Source organism: Aulostomus chinensis, chromosome 21 (assembly GCF_037954235.1).
Source record: "Aulostomus chinensis isolate RoL2024-O1b breed Wild chromosome 21, RoL_Achi_v1.0, whole genome shotgun sequence".
Lineage (NCBI taxonomy): Eukaryota > Metazoa > Chordata > Actinopteri > Syngnathiformes > Aulostomidae > Aulostomus > Aulostomus chinensis.
The window spans coordinates 25352007-25371223 of NC_141340.1; the positions used below are offsets into that span (position 1 = coordinate 25352007).

Sequence of the window (19217 nt, forward strand, 5' to 3'; positions counted from 1 at the left end):
TTAATATGTACATCACAAACATTGGAAAAGAGCGCGTACCTCCCCGCTGAGGCTGTTGGCTTTTATTGTGTGACTGTGAGTGTGTGTGTGTGTGTGTGTGTGTGTGTGTGAGTGAGTGAGTGTGTGTGAGTGAGTGAGTGAGTGTGTGTGTGTGTGTGTGTGTGTGTGTGTGTGTGTGTATGTGTGTGTGTGTATGTCTTTATCACATTGTGGGGCTCAAAACCTGAATACACAGTCACAGCGTGGGGACCAAAATTTTTGTGGGAACCAAAAACCCACAAAAAAAACCTTGAATTCAGTGAAAAGAAGGTCACAGGGATGCCCTGTCACATTTTCAGGGGTATCCCTACAATGCACAGAAACCAACTTTGTGTGCTTATATGTGCTTAGGAGAGGTAACTCAGTACCGGCACCTAGTGGTAGGAGTTGGTAATGCACAAGCACACAACTCACACACACTTGGCTCTCCTGCGCATGTGCAAGCACATTTACTTGTCTTTGTGGCATTGTACGGACACCAGACAGGGACATGCAGTCAGAGACGGATTATTCGCACTGAATACTGGTTAAACATAGATTTATTGTATCTGCACTACGTATTTACAACTGGTTATTTGTTAATCATTAATCATTTAATATATTTATCAAATTGTCTACCCTAATTGGAATGTTTTATTGTTTTTACACAACTATATTCTATTTTACTTAATTTATCCATTCGATTACCTTCCCTAATCAGAATATTTTAATGGATTTTAGCTAACTGTTTTATTGGGGCCAGATGGTGGTTCGCAAGAAAAGCCGAATGGACGAGATGGAAGATAGCCCATACTGTGCTAGCTTAGATTATATAACTTTAACGTTACAATGTAAGGAAACAGTTAGCTTCATAAACATATCCATATAAATTATGTTACCTTTGATAAAGTGGTCACTGCACACACCAGTATTATCTGACTCCGCTCCTCCTGACTGCAGACGAAGTCGCACCATAGCAACGCAGTGACATGCTGGCGTGTGCAAACAAGCTTATAAGCAGGGGTGCACATAAGTGGTCCGCATGCGCGCATGCGTAAGGAACCTGGACAAATGCGCTCGGCTTCAAAGGCTTTTATACGCTTTTGCGTACCGACTGCTACCGAGCGCGGGGACACGAAACACGGAACACGAAAATAATTACTTAGCGGGGCCTGTCTCTTTGACAATTTGAGAAGTGCTTTTCCCCGCGCTCGGTAGCAGTCGGTACGCAAAAGCGTATAAAAGCCTTTGAAGCCGAGCGCATTTGTCCAGGTTCCTTACGCATGCGCGCATGCGGACCACTTATGTGCACCCCTGCTTATAAGATAAACTAGTGCTTAATTATCCTAACTTCCAAGTCAGGGGTATAATGTCTCATACGCCATATTAATGAGGAATATGTATATATAATCAAGAAAAATTGGGGAAAACTCTTTATGGATAAAAAGTTTCGTTTGTATTGAATGAACAGATTGGATTGCCTTGATACGGTTTTCGTGACATGCCCGGTGGGCGGAGTTGTTAAGTTTTATCTATAACAGTATAACCACCCTTACAAGACGTGCTCATAATACGAAACAAGCGCTCCTTGGCTGGAACTACGGAGGAGAGAGGAGAAGCGGCAGTCTCGCCTTTCAATGTCAGCACAGCAGCCAGAGCAGCGTTAATAAAAAGGTAAGTTGTGCTGGCACAACATTAGGATTTATTTCAGTGAACTGAGCTTGTTTTATATGATTTAAATGTGGTCTAAATGTGGTCAAACCATGAAGAAATGTTTTTGTTTTTTTTAAACAGGTAACCATAAAAGCTCACATTTACCTGAACGTGAGCTAGCTAGATAGCTTCGGTTAACATAAAAATATTAAAATAAATGTTACAATTTCTTACAAATAACAGGAGTGTTTCTGTTTTTAAAAAGTCAAAAGACAAGAAAGTTTGTGCACGGACCACAATTTCTTTACTCATGAATGATAATGCCAGCTAGCTAACTAAGCTAACAACGTTAGCTAGCTAAGCTAATTGGCTAATCGGCTCGAAGTTGTTAGGAACAGCAGGCACGTGTCTGGCTAAAAAAAAAGTTGGTTTCATTTTATTTTGAATCAGTAAAGCATAAAGTAGCACGATAAATGGGACACAATGAAGTTTTTTTGTATTCTTTTTCAAGTTTAACATGAGGGCTATGCCTCATGTTAGTGGTATAAGTTTGAAAGTGGAAAGTGAAGCACCCAGTTTAATATTATGAAGCCCTTTGTAAAGGGAGTCCATCATTTCTCAATTAGGTAGTGTGTAAACTGTTATAAGGTTGTTTGGACCAGTGTTTCTCAAACTCGGTCCTCGAGCGTCACTGCCCTGCATGTCTTATACCCTTTTTTACACCAAAATTAGTGTATATATGTAGGGTTTTTAAATGCGGGTAAACCCCCCAGAAATAGCCATTGCCAGCAGTCCTGGGTCTGATTTAGGTATCTGCAAGGCTGTCAGGATCCGACATGCTGAATTTGGAAGAGAGAGCGCAACACACTGAATATTTGGGAAAGAGTGTGCGCGAGTGAGCTGATAGCAGAGCTAGCTGACAACAGGAGCAGGAGAGGGAGCAGGTGTTGAGAGAAAGCAAAGCTGAATGAGAGAAATATGGTTCAAGCCTGATAACAATCCATTCATTTGAATCAGACTTGTTGAAGACATCTAAAACATGCAGGGCAGTAGTACTCAAAAACTGACTTTGAGAAACACTGGTTTAGAGTTTTTTAACCCAAATTTAGGCTGATTTGTTATTGTTGAGTGAGGGACAGGTGCGGTGTGGAGTGGCTCAGCATGTTGCCATTTTTTTTTCCAATTTAGATTTGGTATATGGAGTGGTTCATTTTCTGATTGCATTGTTTGAAGTTTGAACCTTGTATATTAAAGTGTTACACTCTGGTGGTCTACATTTGGTTGTTAAAGCTAACAAAGAATTTTTATGAAAAGATTTATGAGGCTGTCTAAAAATATCTAAGCATTTTATTTTATTTTAGGATTTGCAATGTCAAGGAGATGCAGGAAACCACCATGACAGGATGCAATAGAACATGCTGTCAAGGCCCTTGACAAGACAGCAGCCTTGGAAGTTCGATACATTAACTCTTTTAAAGGTACAGTATGTGTGCATGTGTTTATTCTTACCGCTTAATTGTACCCTTGTTTAGTGAAGAGAAGACATGGAAAGTTGCACAGAAATTAGCAGTGCATTTTGAATTTGGGGATGAAAAAGGATCTATCTATCTATCAAGGACATTAGCTCTGGTCTGGTGGCCTGACTGGATGCGGATGCACAAACCAAAGTTTGAAATTATTATATTTGGGGTGTTATTGTAGTTATAACCTTTTATTAATGATATCTGTTCATGATGATTATTGATGTCTTAGATCCCCTGTTTATGCAGCTAATAGGGATACAAAAAAATACCACAACTGTAAAGCTTTTAACAATATCTGCTTGTGCACTAGGGCGAGGTGTGTTTGCCAAGGTCCATTTCAGAAAAGGAGACTTTGTGGTGGAGTACAGAGGGGAACTAATACATTCTGAAGAATCTCTAAGGCGGAGGAGGGCATATCACAGTAGATGTGTTGTTTTCATGTTTGACTTCTACTGGCAAGAAAAAACATGGTGGGAAGGCTTTTACATTAAGTTTTAGATTTTTGAATGGTCAACTAGTTAGCAATTATAACCATTAGTAAGTGGCCTGTCTTGTGTATCTGAAGCTCTCTTTTTAAGAACTGGTATTAAATTACAATCAGTGATTAAATTTTTTGAGGCGAATCACTTATTTGCTGCCTTTCTAAAGTGTTGATGCAGCTCAAGAAGATGACAGCTTTGGACGACTCGTTAATGATGACCACGAGCATCCAAACTGCAAAATGAAGAGGATCATAACTGAGGGCAAACCACACCTCTGTCTATTTGCTCTAAGGGACATTCATGCAGGAGAAGAGATGTCATATGACTATGGTGGAACTGACTGGCCATGGAGGAAACAGGTTTGTCATAAATGAGTCACTGAATGCGAGTGTGAAAAATTGTCATTCATGGAAAGAAAGGTTAATGAATGTGAATGTTTTACAGTTTTACAGATTGACACTAACGCAACTTCCATTCATTTATTTAATACTACAACATATTAATAATGTACAATGTCTGGTGTTTCTAGTTTTAGTCAAATGTGTGCAAGAGTTACACTTGTGAATACTCTTTGGTTTCTGTAATAGTAGTCACCAACTGTAATGGTGACTACAGTGCTATAACAGGCTACACTCTTGTGACTGGAATCAGAGAAAAGACGATTTGGAATCAGAGAAAAGACGATTTGGAATCAGATAAAGGACGGTTCAAACATAAATATCACAGATGTTTTCCTTCCCATTTTGTCTCTTAAACTAACTTGTTTCTGTTGACGAGCTACTCCATAATGATTATGAATTATCATTCCAGGCCGAAGGACAATCTTCTATGACTGAGTCTTTGGACACTGAAGTCTCCAGAACAGCAGAGCACACTGCGCAGAGATCTTCAGTCTCCCAGATGATGGTAATAATCTGTTGTTTTTAAACCCTTCTTTTGTTTCTAGTTTTAGTCAAATGTGTGCAAGAGTTACACTTGTGAATACTCTTTGGTTTTACTTTAGATCTTTACAGCTCTGACGTCAAGTACGGTGCCAAGCACACTCTGGTTTTTGTGATTTAATGGGGACCGTCACACACTTGTCTGGTTTCTCTTAATTGTTGGGACCATCGTAGGTAGATGATATCATACAGATTTAATGATAGTCCCCATCATACCAGCTTTTGGTCACACATAAATTCAGTCCTGTCATACTTCACCTCTGCCTTTTTTCATCTGTAATCATTACAGTATTCCTACAGCAGGCAACCTATGTAAGACAGAATCACAGCCAACTTGAACCTATCAAAAGTAACTTTGATTTTAAGTCAGATACAGGAAATATTTTCCAGGTGTATTCAGTACTGCCAGTTAACCCAAATGCTTTTGTAAACAGGACACTAAAGTGATGGCTGCTGACATGGATTTTACAGTCATATGAGTAATTATCTACAAATCTATAGTTTCCACCTCAAATAGCAATATTCACGAATAGTTTTTGTCATGCCGTGTCTTTGCCATATATTCAAATTACTTTAATGCCACCATGGTAAAGTACATGTTAGTTTTTTGAACAATATGACAATGTCTTGGTTAGTTTTTCTACACGTCAGTTTTTATACAGATGTATATGTTTGCGTATTTTGTTGTCATATATATCATTTCTTCACTTTTTTTTCTTATAGGGTTCAGATGAACCAGAACTCTTTCCTGCAACTGACAAAGTTACACTTGTAGATTACACAGATTCTGACGAATCTGAGTCCATGCACAAGTCCTTCCCAGTTGAATGGAAGCTGCCAGGTAAAGTAATGTTAATACATTTTTGAGCATTTACATGTATGGTGGTTTGTTCATGTTCTTTCTTTTTGTACATTGGTACAAATGCAAATTACATGTCTTTTGGACACTCTAGACATGTCCGACTTCTGAGTTTGAGTCTGGACCTAGCATCACCGACCAGGACAGAGATTATATTCCAAGGTTGAGGAGGACCAAAAGCATACAAGTAAGCAACACACTATGTAGAGAAGAGATTAAAACGTGCATGAAATTTAATTACTGATAGTTTGCATCTTGAGTTATGTGCCTGTGGAAAGTGTTTAATCATGTGCTGACTTTAATTGAATTTACTTTTTCTTTTCTGAAGGTGAACAGACAGATTGATTTTGATTCAGATGAGCTTTTTGACCTCACCTCAGATGACAGTGGAGAGGAATATATTCCTAAGAGTAGTGAGGATTCTTCTGAAGGTACAGATACAAGCGAAGTTATTGGCCCAGTCAATCAGGAAGACAGCATGCTCAGATTTCCAAACTTAGGAGAGTGAACCTTGTGAGCATGTCAGAGTGAACGTCACACTTGTGCGTGATTCAACATGGCGGCACACATCTGAAGATACCAGAACAAGCTAACTCCTTAAACGCCGATTCACACAGTTAGATCAATCGGAAACTCAAACCACGGAAAGCGATTTTCAACTCTCTCATCCACAAACAATCCTCAAAATAAATCTGGAAGAAGAGACAGTGGAAAGTCTGCAGGAGTACGTCGACGAGTGCTACCACCAACTCGTCATGGGCAAGACGGACAACGTGACGACCCCACTTCCTAAAAGAAGCCGACCGTCCAGCGCACCCTCATTGCCCGATAAGGATTTCGGAGACATTCTGGAATCAATAGACAAAAAACTGACAAGTTTCGATGCAAGACTCTCTCTAGTGGAAATCCTCCACAGAGAGTTCCAGGCTCTCTGTGAGTCACTGGAATTCAGCCAGCAACAGGTGGCTTCACTGGCCGCTGAAAATCAAGCCCTTAAAGCCTCCATTAAATCACTCACCGAGGGGGCGACGGAGATTACAGTGGAGAACAAGCGGATGAAAGAGGCTATCCTTGACATCCAAGCTAGGAGCATGCGGGACAACCTGGTATTCTCCGGCATACCTGAGCAGACGGAGGAAGACCCCGAGATGTCCATCAAAGACTTCCTCCACAAACAGCTGAAACTTCCGATGGAGACCGTGAAGAACATCACCTTCCACCGGGTGCATCGCCTTGGAGGGAAGAGACCAGAGAAACGGCGGCCCAGACCCATCATTGCGAAGTTCGAGCACTTCAAGCAGAAGGAGCTGGTGAAGAGCCGGGGCAGGGAACTGAGAGGAATGGACTTCAGTGTGAACGATCAATTCCCTAAGGAGATGCTGGAGCGCCGCAAACGCCTGTTCCCTGTAAGGAAGAGGTTCATCGACGGAGGATCCCGCGCTGTCATCGCGGTGGATAAACTGTACGTTAACGGCCAGCTGTTCCGTGATCCGGAGATCACCCCTTGGCTCTGCTAAAGCGCGTCTCCTCTCTCCACACGGAACTCACCGGATTCAGCCGAGAATTGTATTAGCATGATGAAGGTCATGGATTAAGGTAACACCAGTTTCTCTCATTCGTTGTTTTTTTGTGTTTTTTTTTCTTCTTTCTCTCTTAATACTGTGTTAAGCCTAAAACATAAAAACACACATGGTAGACTGCTACATGCCGAGTTTACTCACGAGTGTGTATTTATGTGAGTATTTATGTGTGTATTTATGTCTCCCCTTTGTCTTTCCTTTCGTTGTTCTGTGTTACATGTTATTTTTAAATGTGATGTTTATATGGTTTGTAGTGCAGGGATATAATATTGTTACATTTGCCACACACATGCACTCTCATCCTCTCTGGCGCCACCACACACACACGCGCGTGCACAAAGATACAGGTACACATTCTCTCTCTCACTCACCTACTTGTTACAACTTACACTCAGTAGATTAGTTTAGACACGAACAAACTACGGTTTGTCACTTGGAATGTACGTGGAATCGGCTCACGTGAAAAACGGCTTAAAATTTTAACACACCTACAAAATTTACAAGCAGACATTGTCCTATTACAGGAAACCCATCTACCTAAAACAGGTAAGCATGTGTTAAGCCCGCTGTCCCCGCACACATACACAGCGAGTTATAACACCAAGCAAAGAGGCATAGCCATTCTGATTCACAAAAACGTCAGGTTCACTTGTAATAACACCATCGTAGACCCAGAAGGTAGGTTTGTAAGAGTCACCATAGCCACACACAACACAGAGGTATGCATGGCCAGGATATATGGTCCAAATGTTGATGACCCCTCCTTCTTCCACAGCTTCTTCACTGCACTTTCAGCCCACTCAGACACAGCACTCATAGTGGGAGGGGACTTCAACCTGGTATTGAACCCACAAGTGGACAGAATCAGTAGAGCAGCTAGTCAGCGCAACTGCCAATCTTCCGACATAATAAAGCAGTACATGAGTGATTTCGGTCTTTGCGATGCTTGGCGCTCACACCACCCCACACTTAAGGAATACACCTACTACTCACCAGTGCACCACTCCTCCTCTCGTTTGGACCACTTTTTAATTAGCAACTCAATTGTGAAGGATGTCTTTGACACCAAGATTCACCCCATTGTCATTAGCGACCAGGCACCAGTCACTCTGACACTCACAAAAAAAACTAGAACACCGCTTTCTAAACAATGGAGATTTAATACATCGTTGCTCAAGGACCCCAATTTTATTAAATTCTTTAAGGAGGAATGGACAATATTCTGTGAGATAAATGACCAGCCTGATGTCTCAGCCTGTGTGCTATGGCAGGCGGCAAAAGCAGGCATGCGGGGCAAAATAATATCTTACTCTTCATATAAGAAAAAACAGGAGAAAGCTCTCGAAACAGAATTAAATGAAAAAATTAAAGCCTTGGAGACAACTTATGCTGCCTCCCAAGAGGAACACCTACTGAGAGAATTAAGGGAATTAAAACTAAAACTAAATAATTTACTCGACATCGAAACACAATTTCAGCTGCAGAGACTACACTTGGAGAACTTTGAACATAACAATAAATCCAGCAGATTTTTAGCGAACCAACTAAAACGGAACAAAGAAAGAGCAACAATATCCTCCATTAAGGACTCCAATGGGGAAACAACCTGTGACCCAGAAGAAATCAATTACATTTTTAGGGAATTCTATAAAAAAAAACTTTACTCACCTGAGATTAACCCATCCAAATCTTGCATTGAAAACTTTCTAAGCACACTTGACTTGCCAAAATTAAATCAAGACCAAATAATGGCTCTGGAGTCTCCTATTTCTATCGAGGAACTTCAAGAAGCCCTTAAACATATGCCAAACAAGAAAGCCCCGGGACCGGATGGCTTTCCTGCAGAATTCTACAAAGAGTTTTGGCCTGAGCTTGCACCAATATTCTACAAAATGTTCACTGAAATACAGGAAACCTCGACCATGCCACCCGACATGAACCGTGCGATTATTAACCTTCTCCTTAAACCGGACAAAGACCCAGCACTTCCATAAAGCTATCGTCCAATATCACTAATAAATGCAGATATTAAAGTCATCAGCAAGGCGCTAGCTAGAAGGCTTGAAAAAGTAACACCTCACATAATACATCCTGACCAGACCGGGTTTATTAAAGGACGGCACTCTACTAACAACACACATAGACTTATCAACCTGATAGACGACTGTAACAGTCAGAGCAAGGATGCCATAATTGTCTCCCTAGATGCAGAAAAAGCATTCGACAGGGTAAATTGGAACTTTCTCCTCACCACATTACAAAAGTTTGGGTTTGGAGATAACTTTGTGAACTGGATCAAAACATTTTACCGCGCTCCCAGTGCTTGTGTCAGAACAAATGATCAAACTTCTCCAAGCTTCTCTCTCCAAAGAGGAACCAGACAGGGTTGTCCACTTTCCCCTTCCCTTTTTGCTATATTCATAGAGCCACTCGCAGCTGCAGTCCGGCAAAACAACAACATCAAGGGAATTGATGCTACAAATGTGATCCATAAGATAAGCCCTTATGCTGATGATGTATTACTTTTCCTACGGAATGCACAATCATCTCTCCCTGAAACGATAGCACTCATTGACAAATTCTCAACCATTTCTGACTACTCTATTAGTTGGAGCAAGTCAACTGTTCTTCCCATCAACTCAGGTTTCCAGAGTATGCTCGCCGCACCACTACGGCCAGGAAACATTAAATACCTGGGCATCAACATCTCTGCCAAATTGTCTGACTTGACACGGCTAAATCATACCGCCCTAATCAAAGAAATAGAGGACGACCTCACCCGGTGGCGCACACTATCCATATCACTTATGGGAAGAATAGCAACAGTAAAAATGATGATCTTGCCAAAAATCAACTATGTTTTCTCGATGGTTCCGACCCAACCTCCCCGGACTTGGTTCAAAACACTCGACTCTAACATCTCCAAATTTCTCTGGAAAGCTAAGCCACCACTATAAGCTTAAAGACTTTACAAAAGAGTAAAGACTATGGTGGCTTGGAACTACCAAATTTTTATAATTACTACTTGGCCAATAGATTGCAATACGTACTAAAATGGTTAAAGCCAAACTCATTAGACCAAGCATGGCGCGATATTGAACAAACATTCTGCAAAGAAATCCAAATCTCTGATCTCCCTTTTATCAGCCCTGTTATCAAGCGTCACAGCTGCTTTAAGTACATTAGCATCAGCAACACCCTCATAGCCTGGTGGGAATTTCTCAAAAGCAATGGGCTCTCGAACACCCCTTGCAGGCTCACGCCTATCTGGAACAATCCTGACATCCTGCAAAATAAAAAAACAATACATTTTGCTGCATGGGCCAATAAAAGGATTAAAAATCTACAGCATATCTTCCAAGACAAAGAATTCATAGAATTTAACCAAATTACAGCAAATGATGGTATTAACAAAAACAAAGTTCTGGAATATCTTCAGCTCAAATCTATAATACAGGCACGGTTTGACCTCACCCAGTTAGACTTCGAGCTTCCACCCAGAATAACAGATTTTTTACAAATTTCACCCCCTAAACTACTGTCTAAAATTAACTCAATAGTTTCAACAACAGAACTTATAATCTCTATTCCTTCATCCAAATGGGAGGAAGATCTGTCGATCAACCCAAACCCTAACTTTTGGATAGAAATCTGCTCCAACACATTTAGAATGATTCGCAGTGGTAACCTACAATTAATAAATTACAAGGTTCTCCACAGAACACACTACACAGGACAAAGGATGTTCCAGATGGGCCTCACACAAACAAACATTTGTCCATATTGTGCGACTGGCTCACCAGACTGCTATCTGCATGCTATATGGCTTTGTACACCTGTTAACAATTTTTGGCAGAGGGTTTGTAAAGACCTATCATGGTGGTTAGGGTACCCCATCCCCATCTCCCCCTCACTTTGTCTGCTAGGTGACCTCACTGATGTTAATATGGAAGTAAACAAATCCTGCATGCTTCTCACTGCTCTAAGCATCGCAAAGAAGGCCATCCTGATGAAATGGAAATCCAAGAACAACCTAAGCATTACTCAATATAGAAACCTTTTATTGGACCACATTTCCATGGAGAGAATGTCTGCTTGGGAGGAAAGTCGATCGTCAGAGTTCGAACAAATCTGGTCCCCGATAATTAAATCCATCACATAGTTTTGATTGGGGGGGCTGGGCTTCGTGGCTCTGGCCCCGGGGCGGGTGGCTATGGACGCTGGCTGCCTTGGGTTCCGGTGGTTCGCTGGGCTGGTGGGCCTTGGGTTACTGCCTTCTGGGGCGGCTTTGGGTCTCGCCTGTTGAGGGACGACATGGGGGGCGTGGGGGCGGCTTCCCCTATCATAGCGGCACCCTATGGGATTGGGGGTTGGGGGTCCTTGGGCTGGGTCGGGGGCCCTGTGCTCTGCTGCCGGGGATTCGCGCAAGTCCCCCAGTGGGGTCCTGCGGTGGGGGGCTGTGGTCGCCCGGTCCCCGGACCCCGGCGGGGCGTGCTGGGGCCTGCCGTGGCGGCTGGGGCATATTTGCCCCCGGACGATGGGAGGAGGGTGGGGAAGGAAGGTTAGGTGGGGTTAGAGAGGGAGGGGGGTCAGGGGGAGGGGGGTCGGGAGGGAGGGAGGGAGGTAGGGGCTGGAGAGTGAGGTAGAGGTGGACTCTTGGCGCCTGGGACATGCTGACCTGGGGCCCTGCTGCTCCCCTAGGGGTGTGGCACCCACATTTGGGAGGGGTTTGCTAGCCTCGGCCCACCCTCGGGCGGGCTGGGCCCTGGCGCGGTGTCCTGGACTGCCACCACTCTGGACAAAGGGAGGATGCTAGGGGACGTCTGAGGATGGGGGCTGACCTCCTTGATGCTGATCGAACTGGGGGCCCTGACCACGGGCTGCTGGCTGGGGGTTCCACTGTGCACTGGGGGCCTGGGCCCTCCCTGCCCTCTGACTGCACGGTGGTGGGCCCTCTGCCCGGATCTCCGGACAGTGCCCCTTGGTGCTCCAATCTGACCTCTGGACCAGGGAGGCTAGACTCCCTGTTGGCTGGTTGCAGTGGTGACGGGGTGGTCAGCGGGGCCAGTCTGGAAGCTGACCCCCTGCAGGTCTGGCCCATTCCTCAGCCCCTCTCATTCCCTCTCTGTCCCATCACATCACATCTTATGTATCACTAGGCCTTGAGGGGCTGGACCCCCCAATTTTAATCACATCGTAGACATTTAGGGCTTGGGGGAGTGCATGAGGATGTACTGGGAGACTCTGCCGTCTGCAACCGGCGGGGCTCCCATGCCCTGGGTACCTCCGCCAATTTTAACTACATTCTAGTCATCCACATCATCACATCTACATTCCCATGCACAACACGCATCCTGCACCATGTTGGGATGGGGGGGCAGCTGGGGCAGGGAGTGGGTCCAGTGCTGCCTCCTTTGCTAACCGCACCATTGCGGGCCTGGGGGCCTGGGGGGGGGGTGGTCCTCTTCCCGGCATGGTGGTTGGGCTGGGGTTGGTCACGGGCCCTGCTGCTGTACGGTGGATCGCTCGCTGGCGGTTTCACTAAGTCTGAGGTGCCCTGGACCGTATCAGCATCTATGGTGTTCTCAGCCCCTGTATGGAGGAAGATGAGAGTATGATTGTTTTGGGGTGGCGGTCCTGGGCGTGCGTGCCTTCGGCTCACCCCGGCGGGTAGGCTGGACCTTTCCGGGGAGTGGGGGGTCCCGGCTGGCTGGCTGGTGGTGCCCTATAGCCTGAAACCCTCCTGCTCTGGGGGGAGGGGGAGAACAGGGGATGAGTAGAGGGGATGGGGATCGAGGGTTGGGGGGGGGGATAGCTCTGTTCGGGGGCGGTGGGCCTGGTCGTTGTGGTGGGCTGTGGCTGCCCCGCCTGGGTGTGGAGTGTGGGTGGGTGTCGGCCTCGCCACTGGCGGACCCCTTGGGGTGCTCTGGTCGGGTCTCGGGCTGAAGGGGCCCTGTGCCCCTGGGCTCTGCTCATGCTGTGGGGGGGGGGGGGGGGGGGAGTGCCCGGCGGGACCGGGGTCATCTCTGCCCCGTCTCTCGGTGGGTTGCTTCCGGGTGGGGGTTGCTGCTCCTATGCTTTCCTATGGGTCCTGGCATGGGTTGGATCTGTGGCTGTTTCCTGGGGGAGGGCTGGCCTGGGGCTCCCCGTGTCCTGGGGATTTTGGGGTGCTCTGGTGACCTGGTCCTGACCTACCTGCCATCCTGGACTGGGGGTGCGATGTCCTGGCCCCCCACAACAGCTACAGCCAGCTACGCACAGCATCCAAGATAAACCGTAGCACACACACATACACGTACACACGCGTATACACACATACACGCATGGAGCGCACAACTGACCCATAAACACACACTCAGACATTTATCTTAAAATTATATTAAACCAAATGGTAAGCCTGCACCGGAAATTCTGCAACCATTGTTTTTTGTTTTTGTTTTTTGTTTTTTTTTCTTTTTCTTTCTTTTTCTTTTGTTGTTGTTACTTTTTCTTTGTTTGTTTATTTGTTTTTTGTCTTTGTTTGTTTTCGTGCTTTTGTTGTTGTTGTTGTTTTCTGCTATTGCTGTTGTTGTTTTTTTTGTCTCCCCACTCCCCCTTGTCTTCCCTATCCTGTCCCTGTTCTCTCTCCTGTCCATTCCTGAGCCTCAGTCCGGTAGCTTCATCAATGAACCAACACCATTCCTAATAAAGTTAAACATAAATGGCAATAGGAGGAGTTTATCAGATTCCTCCTATGCAGAATAAAACTGCTTCAGTAAAACAAGGCACCAGGAACACTGATGCTGCTTGCCTCAGCTACTGAACAGGACAGGTAAAAAAAAAAAAAAAAAAAGATTTCCAAACTTAGGGAAGATGGCTTACGTCGGAGATGGATGTCTCTAACTGACAGAACTGAACAATGCTTCTTCAAAGCAAATGAATAGAGGACGCTCACCCTCAAGAAAAGAAAGCAGCTCTGGCATGCCACGCAAAAGGCAAAGTTTAAGCAGTGTATCCTGCCCCGCAACACGAAAAAGTACTGGTCACTCAACAAAACAGAGTGTAGGGGGAGACATCGGAGCCCTGTTAGAAAATCCTGATCTGGAGCAAAATCTTACTGACAGAGCCTCTTCCATCCTCGCAGAAGATGAAGTAGATGATGATTTGCTTTCCATACCTGCTGTCTGCAAAAATGAGAAAAATGAGAATGTACAACAAAAAGCAGTATTGCTTGTACTGTAAGTTGGGATTTATAAAAATGGCAAGGCATTTGGAGCGTGCCCATCACAATAAGCCAGAGGTCACATTGGCTCTGTCTTTCCCAAAAGGCTCCAAAGAAAGACAAATGCATATGGAACATTTGAGAAATAGGGGGAACTTTGCACATAATGTTGATGTATTGAATGCTGGTGTTGGAAATCTTGTTCCTCGCAGGCAACCAAAACAGGATTCTCAAACACAGAATTTCATGCATTGTGTATATTGTCAAGGCTTCTTCACAAAGAAAATCCTTTTGCGGCACATGAAGACCTGCAAGTTCAAGCCTCGTGTTCCACATAAACCTGGCAAAACACGTGTCCAGGCCCTCTGTGCATTTGCTGCACCTCCACCACCTGGTGTCAAGGAAGAGTTCTGGAAGCTGCTTAACAACATGAATCAAGATGAAGTATATGCTGTTGTCAAATCTGATGTCTGTATCATGGAGTATGGTGAGCATCTGTATAACAGGCTCGGATATGATGCTGGCAAACATGAATACATTCGTCAGAAATTGAGAGAGCTGGGAAGGCTTCTGATATGCTCAAGGAAAACCACACCCTTGAAGACCATTCAAGATCACGTCAAACCTGCCAGTTTTATGCATGTTGTGCAAGCAGTGAAACACCTGGCAGGCTATGACAGTGAAACCAGTGCATACAAGTGCCCAAGCCTGGCACTCAAAATTGGACACAGCTTGACAAAGATTTCAATGCTTGTTGAAAGTCGTGCAAATGTACAGAACAACTACAGTGCAGCAAAAGATGCTCGTACGTTCCGCAAAGTGTATGAAGCCAGGTGGAATGAACTGATATCAGCTGCATCACTGAGAACACTCCAGGAGTCCAAGTGGAATACTCCTCTGTTACTTCCATTCACAAAGGATGTCCAGACTCTCCATTCCTATTTAAATGTGCAACAACAAGATCTTTGCAGTAAATTGTCCAAAGAGACATCCCCCCAGACATGGACACAGCTGGCAAAGGTCATTTTGACACAAGTCATTTTGTTCAACCGACGAAAAGCTGGGGAAGCATCAAAAATTCCCCTTTCTGCTTATTTATTTCAAAATCCACCAGACCCATATGAAGATGTGAATGCTGCCCTCTCAGACCTAGAGAAGAAACTCTGTCAGCATTTCAGGAGGATAGAGATAAGAGGAAAAAGGGAAAGAAAGGTTCCTGTGCTTTTGACCCCAGCAATGCAGCAAGCATTGGATCTGCTTGTCAGCAAACGGCAAGAATGTGGGGTTCCTCAGGAGAACATATATTTATTTGCAAGACCATCCACTTTGTCCTGCTACTGTGGGTCTGATTGCCTTCGACACTTCTCCAGGATCTGTGGTGCAAAAAATCCTGAATGTCTCAGGTCTACAAAACTACGCAAACAAACGGGAACCCTGTCACAAGTTCTCAACCTCAGTAATACAGAGCTGGATCAGTTAGCTGATTTTCTTGGCCATGATATTAGAGTGCACCGGCAGTTCTACAGACTTCCTGAGGGCACCCTCCAACTTGCTAAAATTAGCAAAGTTCTCATGGCCCTTGACCAGGGACGCCTTGCAGAATTCAAAGGCAAGACGCTGGATGACATCAGCATTGATCCTGAAGGTACTTATCATTTCGCTATATCTACACATATTTCTACATAAAAGAATGTCTGCTTATGTAATGTGATTAAACAATAGTTATGTCTCACACATGTTTGTCTTGGGCATTTTTGGAGCATGTGAGGATCAAATGAATTGCATTCTGCTTTCAGTAACAGTCATTTCCCTCCCTCCCCTCTTCTAACACTCCACAGAGAATGTGCACCTGGACAGCGACCTGGACAGAGACCCTGAGGTGGCATGTGAATCAGACTCACAAGGTAAGTATTTTTATTTTATTTTCATATGATCCTAAATCTGACTATCCTTATGCATTTAAGGATAACCACAATTTACTATATGGATGTGTCCGAAATATTGATTAAATATGTATCCGAACAGCTGTAGATGCTAAATCTAACACACATTATTTTTCGCGAGCTATGTGATTAAAATACTGAAGATATGTTCAAATTACTGACATATTAATGAGTGTTTACTTGGGGAATGCCACTCCTGAAATTGACATGACATGATTAACTATAGCTTATGTGTGTCACACCTTGTTAGAACTACAGAAACACTCAGTCCACTCTGATTGTACAGTGGTGTTTCGGAGTGGATCTACTTCACGTGCAATTTTTGGCTGAGTGTCAGAAATCAATTACACAGGTACACGACCAGTTAAAAGTTTGGACACACTTTCTCATTCAAGTGAATGGGAAAGTGTGTCCAAACTTTTGATTGGTCGTGTATAGCCAAAAAATTTGTCATTTTCACACACTGCCAACACACAGTTTTCACTTGCAGTGAAATGTTATACTGTACAGTGTCGCTGTGTAACGAAGAGCATGGTTGGAACGCTAGCAGACTGAGGTGGACAAAACCGTACAGTAAAGAAACTCAGTAAAGTACAGTTAAGAAATGATGAGATTCAGATTGGCTTTATTGTAGCTGATATAAACCCATTAAAAAAATACTTGATTGGCCCTGATACTGATACTTTTGACTCAGGATGGCTGTAATTTACTGTGGTATGACTAATACTTCATAATTGTTATTGTTTTGTAATTTATTTTCTTCTGGATTTCAGAGAGTCAGGTCACATCTAATGAGAGGGAGGAGAATGTGACAGCAGAGCCAGATGTGAGTCATAGTGATGCAGCACCACAGCAGGGCACCATGACACCTCCACAAGCTGGTCATTGCAAGTCACTGCCAAAAAGGGAAAAAGGTAAGGTTTTTAGGGATTTTAATTTTATTATTGTTGTGCACACAGAGCAGGTTTGGTTATTAGCAGTAATTAATAATATCAAACATGTAATCTTGAATGTCACATTCTTTGTTTGTGTTAACTGCTGTACAGGTCATCAACCTTTCAAGAGAAGGATGTGGGAGAAACAGGAGATCCTTGCTGTCGAGAAGCACATGATGTCCTTCATCACTTCATGCCGTGTTCCAGGGAAACGTGATTGTGATTAGTGCCTTGAACTGGAGAAAGAAGCACTTAAAAACAGAAATTGGCTGGGCATTAAGTTTTACATTAAGAATCGAATCACAGCTCTCAAGAACAAAGTTTGAAACTATCCCATTGACACCTGTTAGGTCTGTTACATGTTTAAATCATGTTCTTTTAAGTAAGAAGTTCTAAAATGTGATGTCTGCACTCAATCAGCAGTGCAAGGACTTTTAAAATAAGTAAAAATGCTGAAATTGGTAAAATTCTGACTTACAGTGTTTGTGCACAGAATAAGTCAAGATTATGAATCTGACCAGATATTTGAGCTTTTCATGCTTTACATTTTTTTTTTTTGGGTCAGTAACAAAAAAAAGTGTTCATGTGAGCCTGTAAGCATTCAGTGGATTTGAGTTGCTTCAAAATCCCAACATTTCAAATAAAAGTTCTCAATCAAGTGTTGTTACTTAATAATTATTGGGACTTGTGTCCTGTAATAATGCTGACCTGAATGGTGACATCTTTGTCTGCAATTAATACCAGGTGTCATATGTTAGCACTGAAATTGTAATAATCACAAACAAGCTCAGACAACCTTGAGAAAGAGGCATATTTTTTGACAAAAGGAGAGTGGAAACTTCGAATAATACACTACTGACCTAAATATTTATTTAAGTTTATCAGTAATCAGAAATCGGATATAAGTGTGTTGTACAATTACTTAACAGAACCTATATTTTGCAAGAAATTAAGCTCCAGCAAATATCTTGGCACACACCTTGACAGTTACCAGTGTGAAGTGGTTCTCAAAGTAAGTTTAACCTGAATGTGTGTTAAGTGGTACTCAGTAAGACAGAAAAACCAGAAAGTGTGCATATGCTGACCCCACGAATGGCTGAAAACATGAAAGTCCCCAGAAAAAGGTTCCTACTCAGGTCAGGAACTCTACTTTGTCTGATTGATCATTTGAAGTGACATCTCTGTTTATGCCTGCTCCAGTAAACTGCCTGATTTTTTTCAGTGCTGTACAACCTTCAGAAAGAGTGGTTCCCAGAAAGCATGTCCCTGTCTGGTGTCCATACAATGCCACAAAGACAAGGCTCTATGAGTGTGTGTGTGTGTGTGTGAGTGTGTGTGTGTGTGTGTGTGTGTGTGTGAGAGAGAGTGTGTGTGTGTGTGTGTGTGTGTGTGTGTGTGTGAGAGAGAGTGTGTGTGTGTGTGTGTGTGTGTGTGTGAGAGAGAGAGTGTGTGTGTGTGTGTGTGTGTGTGTGTGTGCGTGTGAAGACAAAATGTGCAAAATGGTTGAAAAACAAACTGATTGGTGAGAGAAGACAAGTGACAGAGCAGCTGAAAACAGCTGAAAAGGTAAACCGCGTCTTGATGAAAAGCCCAACGTGTCTGTGAGAGCGGCTGCAGGAGGCGTCTGAGGTCCAACACCAATCAGGAGGCTCTGCTGGCGGAGAGGGAACCTCCACCACTGGTTGGTAGGGAAGCTGCACCTGAAGCTGAACCCTTCTTGTCACTGCGCTCCTGCTGCTGTTCATCAACACAGTGCCGTAACTTCCCAGGTAAAAAAGTAATCTACTTGAATGTACTAAAAATGTACTACACTTTCTGAAAGTACGTTTCTAGCACATATTGACTTTATGTGTTGAAATAAAGTCAACCAAAAATATATTATAAATGTATTAATTACAAATACATTATTCCCTCAGTAGTACTTCAGTTTACTTAGATAAAGTACGCTACTTAGTACTAATACTTAAATTCATATGAAGTATATTCATATAAAATGTACTAACACTGAAATACATGTAAGTGTTTGATTAGTATATTTATTTATTACGTACTTTGAATGCTTTCAACACAAGTTTAATGTGA

At 43.5% G+C, this 19217-nt stretch overlaps 2 protein-coding genes across 4 annotated transcripts; both read left to right on the forward strand.

Moving 5' to 3' along the window:
* The first annotated feature begins 1160 nt into the window (after positions 1-1160).
* Positions 1161-9173, forward strand: LOC147242112 (uncharacterized). 3 transcript variants are annotated; one of them, XR_015110873.1, is made up of 6 exons: positions 1161-4035; positions 4487-4582; positions 5341-5458; positions 5571-5663; positions 5805-7072; positions 7832-9173. XR_015110873.1 is itself a non-coding variant. In XM_086191305.1 (5 exons), exon 5 carries the CDS (start codon positions 6232-6234, stop codon positions 6991-6993), a length of 762 nt encoding a protein of 253 aa, XP_086047431.1. In that variant the 5' UTR covers positions 1161-4035; positions 4487-4582; positions 5341-5458; positions 5571-5663; positions 5805-6231; the 3' UTR covers positions 6994-9173. The 3 variants fall into 3 exon arrangements, 1 of the variants encoding a protein (XP_086047431.1); XR_015110874.1 differs by having other exon boundaries at positions 1161-1692; positions 3033-4035; positions 5805-9173; XM_086191305.1 differs by having other exon boundaries at positions 5805-9173.
* A 4233-nt stretch (positions 9174-13406) lies between these two features.
* Positions 13407-17762, forward strand: LOC147242113 (uncharacterized). The gene is made up of 4 exons (XM_086191433.1): positions 13407-15902; positions 16096-16161; positions 16974-17114; positions 17247-17762. Exons 1-4 carry the CDS (start codon positions 14192-14194, stop codon positions 17360-17362), a joined length of 2034 nt encoding a protein of 677 aa, XP_086047559.1. The 5' UTR covers positions 13407-14191; the 3' UTR covers positions 17363-17762.
* The last annotated feature ends 1455 nt before the right edge of the window (positions 17763-19217 follow it).

Coding starts and splice junctions, on each gene's coding strand:
- LOC147242112 (XM_086191305.1), top strand. CDS start 6,232: ATGGGCAAGACGGACAACGTGACGACCCCACTTCCTAAAAGAAGCCGA.
- LOC147242113 (XM_086191433.1), top strand. CDS start 14,192: ATGATGATTTGCTTTCCATACCTGCTGTCTGCAAAAATGAGAAAAATG. Junction 15,903..16,095: donor CATCAGCATTGATCCTGAAG/GTACTTATCATT, acceptor AACACTCCACAG/AGAATGTGCACCTGGACAGC. Junction 17,115..17,246: donor ACTGCCAAAAAGGGAAAAAG/GTAAGGTTTTTA, acceptor ACTGCTGTACAG/GTCATCAACCTTTCAAGAGA.